Source organism: Sceloporus occidentalis, unplaced genomic scaffold (assembly GCF_023333645.1).
Source record: "Sceloporus occidentalis isolate IW3139 unplaced genomic scaffold, rSceOcc1.0.p SCAF_4, whole genome shotgun sequence".
Lineage (NCBI taxonomy): Eukaryota > Metazoa > Chordata > Lepidosauria > Squamata > Phrynosomatidae > Sceloporus > Sceloporus occidentalis.
Window position 1 is genome coordinate 37,948,418 of NW_028316984.1, and position 16,366 is coordinate 37,964,783.

Genomic DNA, 16,366 nt, shown 5'->3' on the forward strand with positions numbered 1-16,366 from the left:
CAGGTCAGACAGCTCGATTAGAGTCGGAATTCAGCTGTCAAACACCATCCATTTTCATGGACCTCCTTTGTCTTTAAGGCTAGCCAACCCAACAGTTAGGCAAAGGTATGCTGCAGATATTGAAAAAGAAGGTGCACTAGTGAAGTATAGGAGGGCAAGGCTGTAGAGTCTACACTGTCTGTTGCTGTAGAGTCTACACTGTCTGTTCTGAACTCCCTAAGATACACAGTTTCATTGCCAGGGCTGACATAAGATTCAGCTGTCAATTGAGTTACATCTCTGTGCAGAATGGGAGAGGAGTGCCCATTTTATCCTTTGCCTCAGACAGCAAAATGTCTTGGGCTAGCCCTCCATTCACTGCAGTCCAGAGAGTATTACTTGCAGCTTCCTTACTGCCATATAAATATATGTATTATTTCCATGTTATATTTGGCTAGGCACAAATAAATATATTTTATTTTCTTAGAAATAAATTATATTAATAGACCATGGTTGAACTGTATTCTGTGGTACAACATGGCAGATGTTAAGAGTCAATTCATAGCCTGTTTCTGCTGCACATGCACAAAAAGAACCTGAGGTTAACATGCATTGCAGTGGGTGTCATTGCATTGAACTTGAAGGTGGACTAGGGCATGGACTGATTTGCTTCCTCAGTGCAACTTTTCTGTTTAATAGAGAAGATAGTCCTGACATTTGCAGATGGCAGTGTATTCTGCCACACACCTTTTGAACATGTGAATTCCCTCAAAGGCAGTGTAAAACTCTTAATTTTTGTGTCAGAAGAGCTCTGCTGGATCAGACCAAAAATATTTCAAGTCCATCATCCTGTTCCTCACAGTGGCCATCCAGATGCCCCAAAATCAGGTCAAGAGGGTACCCTCTCTCTTGCCCATTAACCACCAGTGTTCAGTGCAGAGTTTAGATGTGGCCATTTTGGCTTTGGGAATTCTGGGAATGGTACTCCAAAAAAGGAACTTTTATCCAAATCTTATTCAGTAGCGTACTGCTTCTGAACCTGAAGGTTATGTGTAGCCATTGATTTTGCCTTTGCGCATGTGTGCGCAAGGCATGCATACACATGTGTGCATACATGGATATATGCTGTATTTAACAGTGTATTAAAGGCTGTGGGAGGTGTGGCTCCAGGTGTTATTTTCTCTTAGTTTCCTTAACTGTAGGCACCACTGTGCTAAATATTCTTTCAACAAGGGATTGGGGAGACTGGGGCTGGAAGAGAAGCATTTCTTTTGTTGTTGTTGCCAGCCACCCTTTGTGTTTGTTAATAACTACCTTTCCCCAGAATAATAAGTCTGTTAAGCCTTAGACAAAAAGGACAACCTTGAAAGAAATGAAGCCACAGTACACATTAGCTGCTGATCTGTTTTTGTGTAGGTACACATTTGCTTTGGGTTTCTTAAGAGAATGAAGTGAGTGTGGAAGGGCTGTTCTGCCTTGCCTTTATGAATGATGATATGTTTCTGCTGCAAATGGTGTCCTGTCTACATTGCTGACAGAAGCTAGTTCTCTTTTTCTTAATGTGAATGCACCTCCTGCAAATAATTGTTCAGCTGCTGTGCCAGTCAGCACTCTGACTGGCTGGCAGATTTAATTTCACCCTTACTGAGACAGCGGGTGGGTGGGTGGGAACTGTTCTTTATGGTGGTCCTGTAAGTTGTTTTAAAAGTTGTCCAAGGGAGCAGGTGGGGAGACAGGTAACCCATGCCTGGATTTTGTTCATTAGTGGGGGAAAGGGACAAGAAGCCTTGTCTAAAGTCAAGCAAGTTAAGGCTGCCCTCTACTGATCTCTTTTTCTTAAACTTGTCTTAGTTTAAGTTGAAGGAATATGGAAGTCATTGAATTCAGTCCAGGAACAGGAGTCCTATACATAGCTGTCCTTGCAAAAAACCTAAGACAGCACATGGGGGTGCCAACAAAGATCATGAGGTCCTCCAGTCATTCCTTGTGATGCAGGGGATTCATTACTGATAGACAAAATGGTTCCTAATTTTCCATTCTGTTTTATTTATACTCTATGCTATTGAATTGCATTGTTTCAAAGACAAAGTATGAGCAACTCAGGGTGGGGTGGGGTAGGCATGGGTGGGGAGGCATGGCAGGAAACACAAGTGCCTCCTCCTTCCTTAGATACTGTTTTTTCTGTAAAATCGGAAGTAGAGTCTTTTTGTCTTTCCTTCTCATGCACAGTGGGACCCATGTTGGGAGTGCTTGTCTGTCTCTATCCTGCTGGGGAAAAGCACAGGGATACATTTTTGAAGACACACACAAACAGGAAGTGAAAAGCACATATGCATCTTGCTTTATCTTCTTTTCTGAAGGGTGAACTTCATGTTATATTTAATATGACCTAAAATAAATTTTTTTAGGCAAAAGCAGCAGATGTCTGGAGTTGTGTATAGTTTATATACAACTGCCTTTTCTTTATTTCTTTTTTCTTTAAAACAGGGTGAATGCATGCTTTCACCCTGAAAGTCCAAAGTGGCTAAAAAAAAGATTACTTTGTTAATTGGTAAACTTAGGAAAAAAAGAGAATCCCATTTGTCAGACTTTTCAAGTCTGGAGATGAGGATGAGTTAAAGAAGATGAACCAATAGGTGTTTTTTAATTGCTCTGGAGAAAGTTCAGTCGCCATTTAATCTGTGCATCACTGCATTAGAGTGCTGTCTTTCAAACCGTAGGCAAAGCCTGAGAAACAGGGACAGCAATTCTACAAATAAGTTCTTTCTTTTACTTCTTACATTTGTTCCCACTGTTGCATTAGTGAACTCAAGGAAACACATATGGCAGTCTTCCCCCTTTATTCTTACAACCCCTGTGAGGTAGTTCAGGCTGAATAAATGCTTGGCCCAAGGTCAGCCAGTGAATTTCATGGCTCACTGGGACTTGAACCTCGATCTCCTAAGACCCAGTTCAACATTCTAAGTCTCTGCAATTCACTTTGAAGGGATGTCATATTGAGGAGGGAGCAAGCTTGTTTTCTGCTGCTCCAGAGACTAGGACCCAGAGCAATGGATGCAAGCTGCAGGAAAAGAGATTCCACCTCAACATTAGGAGGAATTTCCTGACAGTAAGGGCTGTTCAACAGTGGAACACACTTCCTAGGAGTGTAGTGGAGTCTCCCTCCTTGGAGGTCTTCAAACAGAGGCTGGATGGCAATCTGTCGGGGATGCTTTGATCTGGATTTCCTGCATGGCAGGGGGTTGGACTGGATGGCCCTTGCGGTCTCTTCCAACTCTATGATTCTATGATTCTATGCTCTCGTCTTTGAGGGGTCAGCTTGACAGTACTGTAGCTGAAAAGTGTCTTCATAAGCTTAGTGGTACTATCTAAACAGGATTTAGGAGCAGACACAGTGTACTGCAGGGCAAAATGAGCAGGGGGGACCTAAATGCAGAAGAGCCGGGATATAAAGGAAGTAAAGTAAAGCAACACACATTACCATCTAAAGAGGACAGTGTCTGACTTTTCAAACTTTGTTCCTCCTAGTGCTTAGCTTCTCCTACTCACATCATTTCACCTTTGGATGTTCCAGTTCCTATAAGCTGGGATTAAAAATAAATCATCACAAACAAGATTCAAGTCTTTAACCCCTATGTGAATCAATATAAAGGTGGACTGATGTGCAGGCATTCTATCCATTCACTCAACAAGAAGTAAACCAGGTTCCTGCGCCCAGCATTTTGGCAAGGAGCTTTGGTGTAAAATCAATGCATGTTTTATTTTGTTTTGTTTAATGTTGACTGCCTCATGTCATACCTACAGAAAAAAATCTAGAGCTTTGTCTTGTAACTTTCCCCCTTAGTGCTTAAACTCCTGTCTCCATTTCAGTGATGTAAGTAGCACCATAGACAATTGCATCCATTTTAAAAATGATGGTCTTCTGGGTAGTAGGAAAATAAAAGTGTGTAGATGTGAATAATATTGGCTTGAATTCTATGAACCACATGTTGAAGGAAGCTCATGGTAAGGTTCCCCCCCCCCCCCTTTTTCTCTTGTTGTTTTCTGCAGCCCATGCACAGTCTGAAAAGACTCTTCAGAGGTTAGGGGACTCCCCCTAAACCATATGGGATCAGTGGTTGCTTGGGAAGGGGTGAATTGACTATACGTGGGAGAAGGGAAGTCTCAGTTGAAGTATCATACTCCTTTTCCACAATCTACTGCCTCTCCCCAACATCCCATTTTCTCACCATTTCAGTACTGAGGTGAGGAAGCAGTGAATGGAATATTCCCATTCCACTACCTTCCTTCAGCTTGCAGTTCCCAGGTTCCAAGCCCTGTTGTCTTTTGCCATGTGAATTAGGTCTCGATAGGAAGTAGCATTGCTTGGCTGTGTCTATAATGATGCTTCACTGGAGTGTCTACAGAGCTTGCTACAATTTGTGGCATTTTCAGTTTTGTTTCCATACAGTAGTTCCATAAAAAGAAAAAGAAAAAAAAAAGGAGGGGAAAGTGACATGATTTGATTGGGAACAAATGAGACTTCTTTATGGCTGATTGTCAATTGATCAAATCGACAAGGAACACCTTGTGGTGAAAGAGAGCTGTACTGTATATTTTTCTCATATGGCAAGAACAGTTTGGAAGGAGTCTCAACAGCAATACAGCTGATTTCAGTGCATGGCAGGGAACTGATGCTGGACAAATAGATGGATGAATGTGCAGCACAAATGAGCCCATGTGCCAGCAAACTTATCTATACCGTCTGCAACAGAAGCTTTGAAATGCTTGGTTGCCCAGTGGTACAGTGACATGATGATACAGCCAGGTTCAAATAGAGAAAGGTTTTTTGTTGTTGAAGGAAACTTTTCATGTGGAATGAATGCATTAAGCCAAGAGCAGAAATCTGACTTTTATGCTTGCTCTGTACATGCACATACACTAATTTTAGCCAGTCTCTTCTGTTCATAGGGTTACTTCCACAGTTGATTGGTGTGGCTCCGGAAAAGGCAATAAAGCTTACAGTAAGTATATTAGAGTTGGCATAATTAAACTCTTTTTTACTGCTTAAATCTGGACGATTTACAGCATAACCCAATACATATCTGTTCAGAGTAAGTCTCTGAGTTTATATCCCTGGTGTTTACTCCCAGTTTACTGTAGCCTGTATTCTTTTGTTTTAAAAAAAGCACACCAACAAAACCCACTTACAGTTGGGTGGTCCAGGTGTTCTTTCTGCTGCCAGAATGGCCACTGTCTGGCTTTGTCCCCCCCCACCCCCCATTTTATATATCCTGAATATATTTAAATTCTATATGTGAAACAGGAAGAGGAATTATGTTATTGTATCTTTTTACATTAGGTGAATGATTTGGTCAGAGACAAATTCACACAGAGAGATGGTTCCATCCCACTGTTTGCGGAGATCCTTGCAGGAGGCTGTGTAAGTATTTCTATTGTGGGAAGGAAAGTGAACCTTTCCTCTGCAGTTCAGTGGCAGGAGCATAACAGCTGAAGTGGGAAGGGCTACTTGCAATTTCAAGGCAAGAAAGCCATTCATCCTTTTCTATTGCCACTGCTCTTAATAGTTGGCTGTACATAGAGTAGGTTACAGCAAAGCAGATCACTCATTTACCATTACTATTGTCATCAGCACACATCTCTTGTTAGAAATGTTGATTTCAGCGTAGCTCTGCTTGTAAACACTGGCTGCTCAGTGCCTGGAGAAAATCTCAAAAGGCTGCTAAGGATGGCACAGTGATGGACCCTTCTGTCTTGATTCACATGTTTTTCTACATAAGAGTTGCTTTTGTCTGAATGTTGAAGAACTGCATTACCTCAAGGTTGGAAAATTAACATGTCAGCTTAGACAGAATTTATATGCTTCCAGTTTTTACTACAAAGACACAGGTATAATAATAATGTAAATCAGGTGTGCTCAGCCTTTTAGAGTTAGAAGGCCTCATTCAATACAGGGATAGGGGCCATGCACTGTTGTGCACATACACAAATTCATGCATGCACACACATAGATGCACATACTCAGGCGGTCCTAAAAGTGCAGAATAGAGTGATTTGTATGAGGATTACAGTGGGCCCTTGGTATCTAGTGGGGTTTGGTTCCAGAATCCTCCATAGATCCAGAATCCATGGAAGCTTAAGTCCCACTAAATACAATGATGCAGTGAAATAGTGTCCCTCACATAAAATGGCAAAATCAAGCCTTAATTTTTGAAATTCTTTTGGCATCTGGGCAGGGGGGGAGGAGATATGTTCAAACTGTGAATGGTGGAATCCATGGATAAAGAATCCATGGATATGGAGGGTAGACAGTACTAGAATATAGACAGATGGCACTTTAAATAAAACAATGTAAAAACTGTGGTGGGGAATTATGCAGTTGTGAGGGGGCTCAAAGTACCCAAGGGGCATATAGCTTGCTCTCTCCAGGCATAAATGCAGAGCGTGTGCCAACCAAAGTTGAGCACTTTTTAGACTCCATGATTTCTATGGGAGACATGAGTATTTGCTTATCTCCTTCCTAGGAAAATCAATGGCAGTTAAAATTGATTGAATTAGATTAGATTTTGCACATGCTTTTTAAAATTCAGATGACTTCAGTATATTCCAGGTCACTTCTGCAACATTTTGAAATGGAGCTCAGATTGCACCAAACATTTGTGTCTTTAAATATGATTTGAGGGATCACCTCACCTTAGCTTGTTGCTTTCAGATATTTGGTGGAAGATAGTCGTATAACATTGCACAGTTTATATTGTGTGTAAGCCTCTATATTTTGTACAACTTTAATAGAAGGAAAAACAGATCCTGGAAAAATTACTTTTTTGTATTTAAATTTCCAGAATGTTATAGCCAAATACTATCACAGTTGGTTTTTCTGTTCACCCTAATAGACTTTGTTGCACTTGGTGCTATTGTCCTTTTCAAGTATCTCTGAAAAGGACATGAGCCCTCTCAGATTTAACTTCGGAATCCTAATAGCTTCCAGTTGAGTAGACTGGGCAAAAATCACTTCAACTTGTCACCCAAACCTTGGGCAATAAAGGCTATTGACCTCTACAAATTCCAAATTCAATGAGACAGCCCTGGAGTGACACTACTTTTAGTCGTCCCTGATTAGGAATGGCAGTACAGTAGATAACTTCTGTCAGCATGCAAATCTACATTTGGGAAAGGGAGCAAGCAAGTGAGTTATAGCCATACCCTAGAGAGACCTTAGTCTTTTTTCCTTGAAGGCCCATTAAAAGCAGCTAGAGTTAAGTGTAAAAACCCTTCAGCTCTGCAAATAAATGGAATTCAAAAGTTTGACACTTGAGTGCTAACTTTCCCCCACTGATATGTCTGCTGTAGACTACTGGGGTCTGCTTTGGATTCATTAGGAAGTGCTTTGCAGTCTATAGCAGATTAATTCTTATGAAAATATATGCACATTTTAAATTAGACTGAGTTTAAAAAAGAAAAAAAATGCCTAAGGATGTTTCCAGGTATGCATTCATTAGGACATTTAACCCCCCCACCCCCCCACCCCCCGCTGTGACATGTGAGAACATTAGCAGTTTCTGTTTTGGGAATGAAACCTGATAATCAGGGTTACTAACTTAATATCATTTTGTACCAAAATATGTTTCATTCATGGAATACCCTGCATTAAACATTCTTTCCATTTTCTCCCCAAGAGGATTCAGACTAGAGTGTAGTTACTGGCACAGAAGAATGGATCAAAGACAAGAGATCTGATGCTCTTCTGAGGCTGAAGTCAGAGTTTGTAGTTGGTTTTTGAATCCTGGTGTGTTAGATGAGAGATGAACCAGGGTTTGGGTTTAGACATAAAGATACCCTAGTAAATTTCTAGTTAGTTTGGCCACTTGCTTATGATCAGTAGGCCAGCATGCTGAAGCATTTTGGTTCTTTTAGTGTTTGTATGAATGCGATTAGCCAAGATGACTAAATTGAGGCTGCTGTACTTTGGCCACATCATGAGGAAAAATTAATCATTAAAAAAGACAATGATGCTAGGAAAGGTAAAGGGCAGTGGAAAGAGAGGAAGACCTCATACCAGATGGCTAGACTCAATCAGGGAGAACATGGGCCTGCGTGCAGAAAATCAGTAGAGCGGTGGAGGACAGGGGGTCTTGGAGATGTCTCATCCACAGAGTTGCCATGAGTCTTAAGTGACTCAAGGGCAGTTAACAACAATGACCCCTGGATATGTACCCATGGGCATTTAAAAACACTGACAGTAGAGATCTTCAGGTGCCCATGCAGATTCCTCTTCCTTGCAGCCAATCTCACTCAACTTCACTCTCCTACCCCTTGGGAAGACAGAAACATCTTCCAGGCAGGAGAGAAAAAGCAGCCACCTGCAAACCTCATCCACAAAAACAACCCACACTATCTTAATGACCAGAGCTTCCCCTCTCCCCTGCCCCATTCAACATTCAAATCCATATAGCAGTTATACGAAGTAGGCATCCACCCTTCTAAAGAAGGTGGTTAACAGTACCCAGCAGCAGAGATTTTGGGGCAATGATTTAGGAGCCATGACACATTCTTAAGCACATATCTTTTAAGTGATGAGATGAGTGTATTTTGACTTGTGAGGGCCATTGCAAGAATGATAGAAGCTTACCTGCAGAAGTCTAATATTCATTGCTATCCCACTCTTCCATTCAGCTTGATTCTGTCCTTAAATGGCTTTCCATTAAAAAAAAAAATGCTTTAATTTGTTGCTTTTCCAAATACCTCCCTAAAACTAACAGGTGTTTAATGTATGTTTATTTGAGAGTATCAGCATATAAAAAGTGGGAACTCTGCCAGGTGAATGTAATATAAAAAGACTCACAGGGTCTTCTGAGAACAAACCCCTGAAAAGATCTTTTCAGTGCAGGGAAAAGTTGTTGGTCCAGGACGTGGTCTGTTGTTGTGAGGGAGAGGAAGTTGAGCTGGGGCTGGGAACAGCAGGCACTTTGCCCCTTCCCCTTCTGTAGCTTGTGCCTCACGGGGGAAATTGGAAAGGGCAAGAGGTCTCCTGTTGCAGGGTCACTTGTGTATTTCCTTCGGCCTCTGGCATGTCAAGAGGTGTCTGCGGTGGGATCTCAAACTGCATCTCTTCTCTCATAACCTTTGCTGTCAGATTGAGGTTTTTTTTTATTTGTTCCTTGTGTAGATTTTATTTTACATGACATTAAGGTTAAGTAGGGAGCTGGAATTGTTCATTCTCCTGATCTGTATGAATAACCTCCATTCAGAACTGAATTTGTCATGTGTTACTTTACAAGGTGTCTATTATAATTGAGGCATAATATTCAACTTGCAAAAAGCAAGGTTTGTGTGGAGTGTATTTTCTGAATATGATTGTTGTTTATATATCCCAATCTGTGTTAATTGTGTGACTGGCCCCTGATTGTCTATGTGCCTTCTTTTCTCTTTCAGTATTCCACTGCCTAATTTGGACTAAAGTTTCCCAGTACATTCTAATTTCTAAAACAGAAAAAAACACCCATATTGCTAATATTTACTATGATGGGTATTAATGGAGTGCCAATTTTATGCTAAGCACATTACAGTACCTTGGCAGTTGCCAAAACAGTTTATCTTCAGTTATACTGTAATAGTTCATCAACTAATTGAAAACAATGGATTGTTGTCATAAATCAGTTTTTATACATAATCCATTGTTTGTTTAAGTCCAGCACTTGAAAGTACTTAAGTAATAGTACCTTGAAGCAGCATGCAAGTCTTTTAAAACATGTTAAAAAGCAAATATTAAAATAGAATATTCATTTCAAAACTACTGATCAGTTCAAATGGTTATTAGTTAAAATATTTAAAATCGCAGTTCTCAAAACAGGACAGTAGTTCAAAAAGCCCTGGGTGAAGCCATTCATCTTTAGTAGATATAAAACACATGACACAATTGGTGCCTCCCAAATACTAGGAGAGTAAGGAGGTGCATTCCAAAATAATGGGAATTGAAGACACTGAGGACCACCACAGCGAAGATCCAGGTTGCCGCTAGATGGATCATCTGCAGGTCATAGAACAACTAGCAAAGCCTTTTACAGCGACAGGACTGTAATCACAATAGATCCAAATCAAGGAAGGCAGCTGCTAAGTAGTCTGGTCCTCAGTTGCTCAGGGTTTTAAATGTTAACAAGACTTTGGGCTTTGCCAGTACCTATAAGGGTATCCAGTGTGGTTGCTTTAGCACTTCTGTAATTTTTAGGATGAAAAAAATCCCAAGTTCTCACTGCACCCACAGTTGGTCGATGCTGCTCAAGGAATTGGTATTGTAACCTTTGGGGTCTATATATGTTAGCACAGATTGCCATGTGTAACATGGAAGTACATGCGAAATTTGCTAGATCAGGGTATAGAGCGTCATGCTTTGAGCAGCACATGCAAAGAACCAATGCAAATGTAGCTCAGTATGTTAAAAATTTGCCTTGTAGAACAAAAGAATGACTTTTCTTTAAATTTCTTTGTCAGTAACTGTAACAAAAACTTACACATTATATAGTATTGGAGAGAGAGAATATCTCTCTCCATACCATATCCAGACACTGGAGCTGTGGCCTATGCACAACATAAACAGGACGCATTTAATTGAGAATAAAAGCATTACAAGACAGTAGTCATCTGGGTGTAATATATACAATTTGAAATCACTTCAGCCATCATAAAAAGGAAGTCATGGGAGGTCTAATAACCAGATATTTAGCAATGTTGTTTTTCTACCCCTCTACGGCGGTTGATGGCAGTTGCACAGAAACTAGTGATTTTGGCAGTTACCCTATCATTTAGATTTGAGAGAAGGTAGTCGTCTTCTTCTTCTTTTTCTTCTTCTTCTTCTTCTGTTTTATTTATATAGCGCTGTAGATTTACACAGCACTGTACATACAAACAATAAAATACATAAACCTGCCCATGGTGTACATTCTAAAAAATAATAGCATAATACATATAAATAATACATAATACAGGAAGGGGTTCAGTAAAATAAGGCAGGCAACAAATTAAAAACGTCAAATAACAAATAATAGTCCCGAAATGCCTGGGAATGCTTCCCTGAACAGGATGATCTTCAATTCAGTTTTGAAACTGGTTAAAGAGGTGATGACCTGTGCTCGTGGGGGAAGAGGTTCCAGGAGTGAGGGGCAGCAAGTGAAAAGTAACGAAGCTGAGATGGGACAGTGAAAGGCTGAGAAAGCAGATCTTGACTACCAGAATGGGTGGGAAGGTGAGGAGAAAGAAGGTTTGATAAATAAAGAGGGGCCAGCCCATGCAGTGCTTTAAAAGTCAACAACAGAAGCTTATACTGAATAGGGAAAGGGAGGGGGAGCCAGTGAAGGGATTACAATAAAGGAGAGATATGATTGAAGTGGTGGGCGGATGTAATAATGCGTGAAGCCGAATGCTGGACAGAAATTAAAGGACGGAGGTGAGAAAGAGGAAGCCCTGCCAGAAGGAGGTTACAGAAATCAAGTCGCGAGACCACTAGGGCATGGACCAGAATCTTGGCAGTAGAAACAGAGAGAAATGGTCGGATTTTGGCAATATTGTATCTACATGCCTGGGGGATACACGACAGAAGAATCCAAAATAAAACCAAGACTAGACATGTCCTTCACAGAAACAGAAAAGGAGTATTGAAGAGTAGACTTAGGTGGAAAAACAAGAAGCTCCATTTTGGACATATTGAGCTTCAAGCACCAGTGCCGCATCCACTGAGAGATAGCTGTAAGACAAGATGAAACTTGCTGTTCAAAACCTGGAGAAAAGTCAGGGATGGAAAGATACAGCTCAGTGTCATCGGCGTACAAATGATAGGAAAAGCCAAAAGAACTAATGAGTTTTCCTAGGGACAATGTGTAGAGAAAAAACAATAGGGGACCCAAAACAGAGCCCTGGGGAACTCCAACAGATAATGGAACAGAAGACGAAGACGTGACCACTGCAAAAGATCTATCTGACAAATAAGATCTAAACCAGTTAAGAACAGTCCAAGAACCCAAGGTCAGAAAGTATATCAGCATGAAGACAGTGATCAGTGGTGTCAAAGGCCACAGACAAATCAAGAAGAACGAGATCAGAGTAAAGGCCATTAGCCTTGACCCATAAAAGATCATCCGAGATCTTTGTGAGAGCCGTCTTTGTAGAATGCCGTGGGCAGAAACCGGACTGAAAGGGATCGAGAATGAAGAAGAAACTCAAGACAGCGAGAATAAACGACCCTTTAGTCTTCATAGAGTTTATCTCGTCTACCCAGGACTGTTTGAATAAGAGTGGTTATAAGTGAGACTCTGATGTCTTTATAGAAAGTACAGTAAAGTAGGACATGACATACTGACTGAACTTTGTCTAAACCACAAGAGCAAATTTGTTTTGAATACGGGATCTTTTTATATTTGCCATCCAGTACAGCAGAAAGGAGTATGTTCAGCCTGGCTCTTCTTAATTTGGGAATGTTCAAATTTGTCAAGGAACTGGAGGGTATAAATAATCCTCTGTTGTCTTTAAATACACGATGTGGTTCAGCCTAATTTACAGTGAAACCTCGCCATACGCGGGGGATCCGTTCCGGATCCCGCCGCGTATGGCGATTTCCGCCTGTGCTCGAGCCCCATTGTAAACAATGGGGCTTGTGCACGGCGGCGCGGAGGTGTGCGCGGCGCAACGGGCGCGCGCGCCCATTCAACTGAATGGGACGCGCCGCCCCTTCTGCCCCGTGCGCGCCCAGCGGCTTGAGCGCGTATGCTCAAAGCCGCTTAAAAAAAGTCCGCATATGCGGAGGCCCCACTGTATATGAATTTGAAAGTCAATGTCTTTGATGTGTTGAACAATATTTGTGTTTGCTTTGTCATAACTTAACATTTGGATATAAGTTACCAAAAGACCTATAGCTGACAATTTTATAATTATAGATTTTTTCCATTTTGATTGGCAAAAATAAGTTAATATTAATGGAGATAATCCTACTGGGTTGAAAAGCACCTTTAACCAAATATTAAATTTATACTGCTGGATACGAACCTCAATCAACATTAGCCCTGGTTCTAGCCATAGAATTACATTGGGAACACAGCTAGGGATCCCAAGAATCTTTCTCAAAAATTTAGTTTGCACAGCCTTGGATGGGACAATGTTTCCATATGAGCAAACTTCTGAGCCATCTATAAGAAAAAAACAGCTTCTTTCACACTATACAGATATAAAGCTACAATTCAAGTTTAGCTGCCATGCTTCTGCCTTTATGCAATTTAGGATTTGTAGTTTAAGAAGAAATATTTAGAATTCTCAGCTAGACAACTGCAGTGCCTCTGAGCAAAGTACTTGCCCCACAATTCTGCAGAATGACACCGTGGCAGTTAAAGTGAAATCATAGTGCTATAAATTGCATACTGTGAAAGGGCCCTAGGGCTCACTCGTGCCACTCCAAGAAAGCACAGGTAGAAGCAGGTGTTAGCAACTCATCTGAGCCATATAGCCAATGCTGGCATATAGCAGAGTATAACTGGCAAATTCAGAAACGTGGTTCACAGCCCTCAGTAGAGATAACAGCAACTGGATGTCTTCCAGGAACTGAAGAATGCAGGGACTTCAGGAACTCTCCAGCAAACACTGACTCCGGCTGCTGTTGATAAACAACCAGACAAGCCAAGTCTCCCAAAGTGCTATATTTATTTACAGAATGCTATCCAAATCACCAACACTATAATACAGATCAAACGAATACCAACTCCTACTCAAACCCACAAGCAATCACTGGAAGCCCCTGAGTTTATATAGCCTTCAGACCATGTGGTCTACCAAACTCAGTTACTTCCTGTCCCACAGTGTAAAGTGTCCCACTGTGCAATACAGACAGATGTTTCATCATCCAGGCATAGGTGCACTCAGGCACCAAAGTGTCCTTGAGCCTATGAGCATCAGCTGTGCTTGATCAGCCTTGTCCTTCCCAGTGCTAGATGCTCATGGTCATACACACACACATCTAAGCATTTCCCAGTGTGCTGACTTGAACCCCTGACAGCAGGAACACTGTCTCTCCTCCCTACATGAAATTAATCAAAACTAGTTTGTTTGTTGTTTAATTAATATCCCAATTTTCTCCCAGAATGGGACACAAAATGCTTTACAGTAGAGGTTAAAATAAAATACAGCTAAAACATTTTATTATATCTAACTTTTTAAAAAGCAAATAACCCAATTATAGCCACTAAGTTTACAAAGTTTAATAAACATATAAGCTTTGGTAGTTAAGATAAAAGTATAGCAACCCGTCCCCCCATGAGAAGACCCATCTGCCACAACCAGTAAGCATCCCAAGGCCTGTCTTCATAAAAGATCTGAGGTGTTTCTTCCCACACCTGCATTTCTGAATCCTGTTTAGAATCCCTGCTGGCTGGAAAGGTGTTTCTCCTCCAACTGCTGTAGCTGGGAAATGACATGGTGCAGAATACATGTAGGTTACCACACTTCTGGCAATGAAAATATCATTTTTTACAACCTGGGAAGGCCAAAAGAGGATTTCTTAATGCATAGGATTGGGCCAGTTAATTGCACTGACAATCATTTTCCTTTATCTGAGAGAACATGATGTCAATTTGGGATTCAGGTTGTATTTAGGCGGCAGAGTGTAATATCATGGCTCTGTAAAGGCAGTAAATGCCAAATGTTCAGGGCTCATTTAAAAAATCAAGGTGAAGCTATATGCTTGGTTACATTAAGCAATGAAATTTCAGAGCGCTTGGTGAACTATCATGACAATTAAGTTGCTTTGGGCCAATCCTTGTGCCATGCTTTGCAATAATATATTGCTGCTAGATTAACCTCCTGTATTTTGGCAATACTGATGTGTAGCAACATTGTGTACAATGTTTTTTAGGGTGGAATGGAGGTGTTCTATTATGGATCGGTAACATTCCGGATCCCCCCATGTAAGGGAAAATCCACATGTGCTGGAGCCCCATTAGAAGTAACGGGGCTCGCGCCCGTGGTGCATAGTGGTGGAGCAGTGGGCGCGCACCCATGGCGCGTGCCCCATTACTTCTTCCAGGGTATGCGAGGGGCTCTTCCAGTGCGGCTTTCAGTGTATGCTGAAAGCCGTGTGTGCTGCGTTCTTGTAAAATGTGGGCACACTGTACATACAAAGTACCAGAATAAATGCATAGTGCTTGTAATGGAGGGAGGCAAAAGGAAAGATCTCTCCATGTTCTGCATTGTAATAAGTATATTTGTAGAACTTATTCGTAACTGTTGAGTTAGAGTGAGCAGTTAGGAGGCCCATTTGCAGAGGACACAAAATTATTGAGTGTGATAAAAACAAACAAGAAACATTGTGAAGCAAAATGGATGAAAGGATATTAAAATTACCAAATGTGATTTCTGTGTAAGCCAATTTAAAAGTGTGTTCACCAGGCCAGAAAATCCTGACTTGATGTATGTACTTGACTCAGTGGGGTCCAAACTGGTGGTGAATTACCAAGAAAGTGATCTTGGAATCATAGAGACTTGTTCCCATAGAGACTTGTTCCATAAAAATATGATCGTGAAAAAGATTATTTGTTTAGAGATTTTTTGGATGTCATTTGTGATACAGGTGTATTTGCCATTTTGTTGTGTACCTTCTAGTCATTTCTGACTTACGGAGACCCTATGTTGATCCTATCACAGGTTTTCTTGGCAACATTTGTTCTTCATTGTGGCCAATCCACACAAATGAATTCTTCTCCACCTGCACAGAGCTTATTTGGAACTTTCTAGAACTATTTGTTGTGGCCTGTGTGCTGCACCCATAACCCTTGTTGGGACCTATGGAAATGATGCGCAGTGTCCACCATGACCACCTGCAGAGTTCAACTACGTCAACAGGACACCAAGAAGAAGGAATCTGTGAAGATGTCTTCAACTAATAATGACTCTTACAAGTCTTCACTCTAAACGAGAGCTTTAATCTTCCTTTGCAGTATTTACAACATAGATATACACAGTGTATTGGACATCCGTCTCTAATACACATTATTTACACCAACCAACAATAACACAACCTCTGAGGCAGCCACATTAACACACAACCATCTCACTGTCTCTCAGTAACAGACACAGCTCCCTCTCTGAGGCACCAACTGTCTCACTCTCTTCTCAGTGACAGTTGAGAACTGACAGTTGCATCAACATTCCGATGATGCACTTTTTGAATGCTGACACATTAGCTGCCACTGGAACTGTAAATTATCTGCACAACAGCTCCCCCTAGTGGCCACACCAATGTCATTTCCTGACACTATTAGCTCTAGAAAGTTCTGAATACGCTCTATGCAGTGGAGGAAAACCCATCAAATGACCACTTGAAGAACTACAGTTACAGGTATGTAACCTGTCCTTC

At 41.1% G+C, this 16,366-nt stretch overlaps 1 protein-coding gene across 1 annotated transcript in view; it reads left to right on the top strand.

The window, feature by feature from the left end:
• The window catches only part of SLC25A12 (solute carrier family 25 member 12), an 81,349-nt gene that overhangs the window by 51,055 nt on the left and 13,928 nt on the right, over positions 1-16,366 (top strand). Inside the window, exons 12-13 of the mRNA XM_089519758.1 lie at positions 4,930-4,982; positions 5,321-5,401. Coding sequence (XP_089375884.1) covers positions 4,930-4,982; positions 5,321-5,401 — 134 coding nt within the window. The remainder of the gene's footprint in view (positions 1-4,929; positions 4,983-5,320; positions 5,402-16,366) is intronic.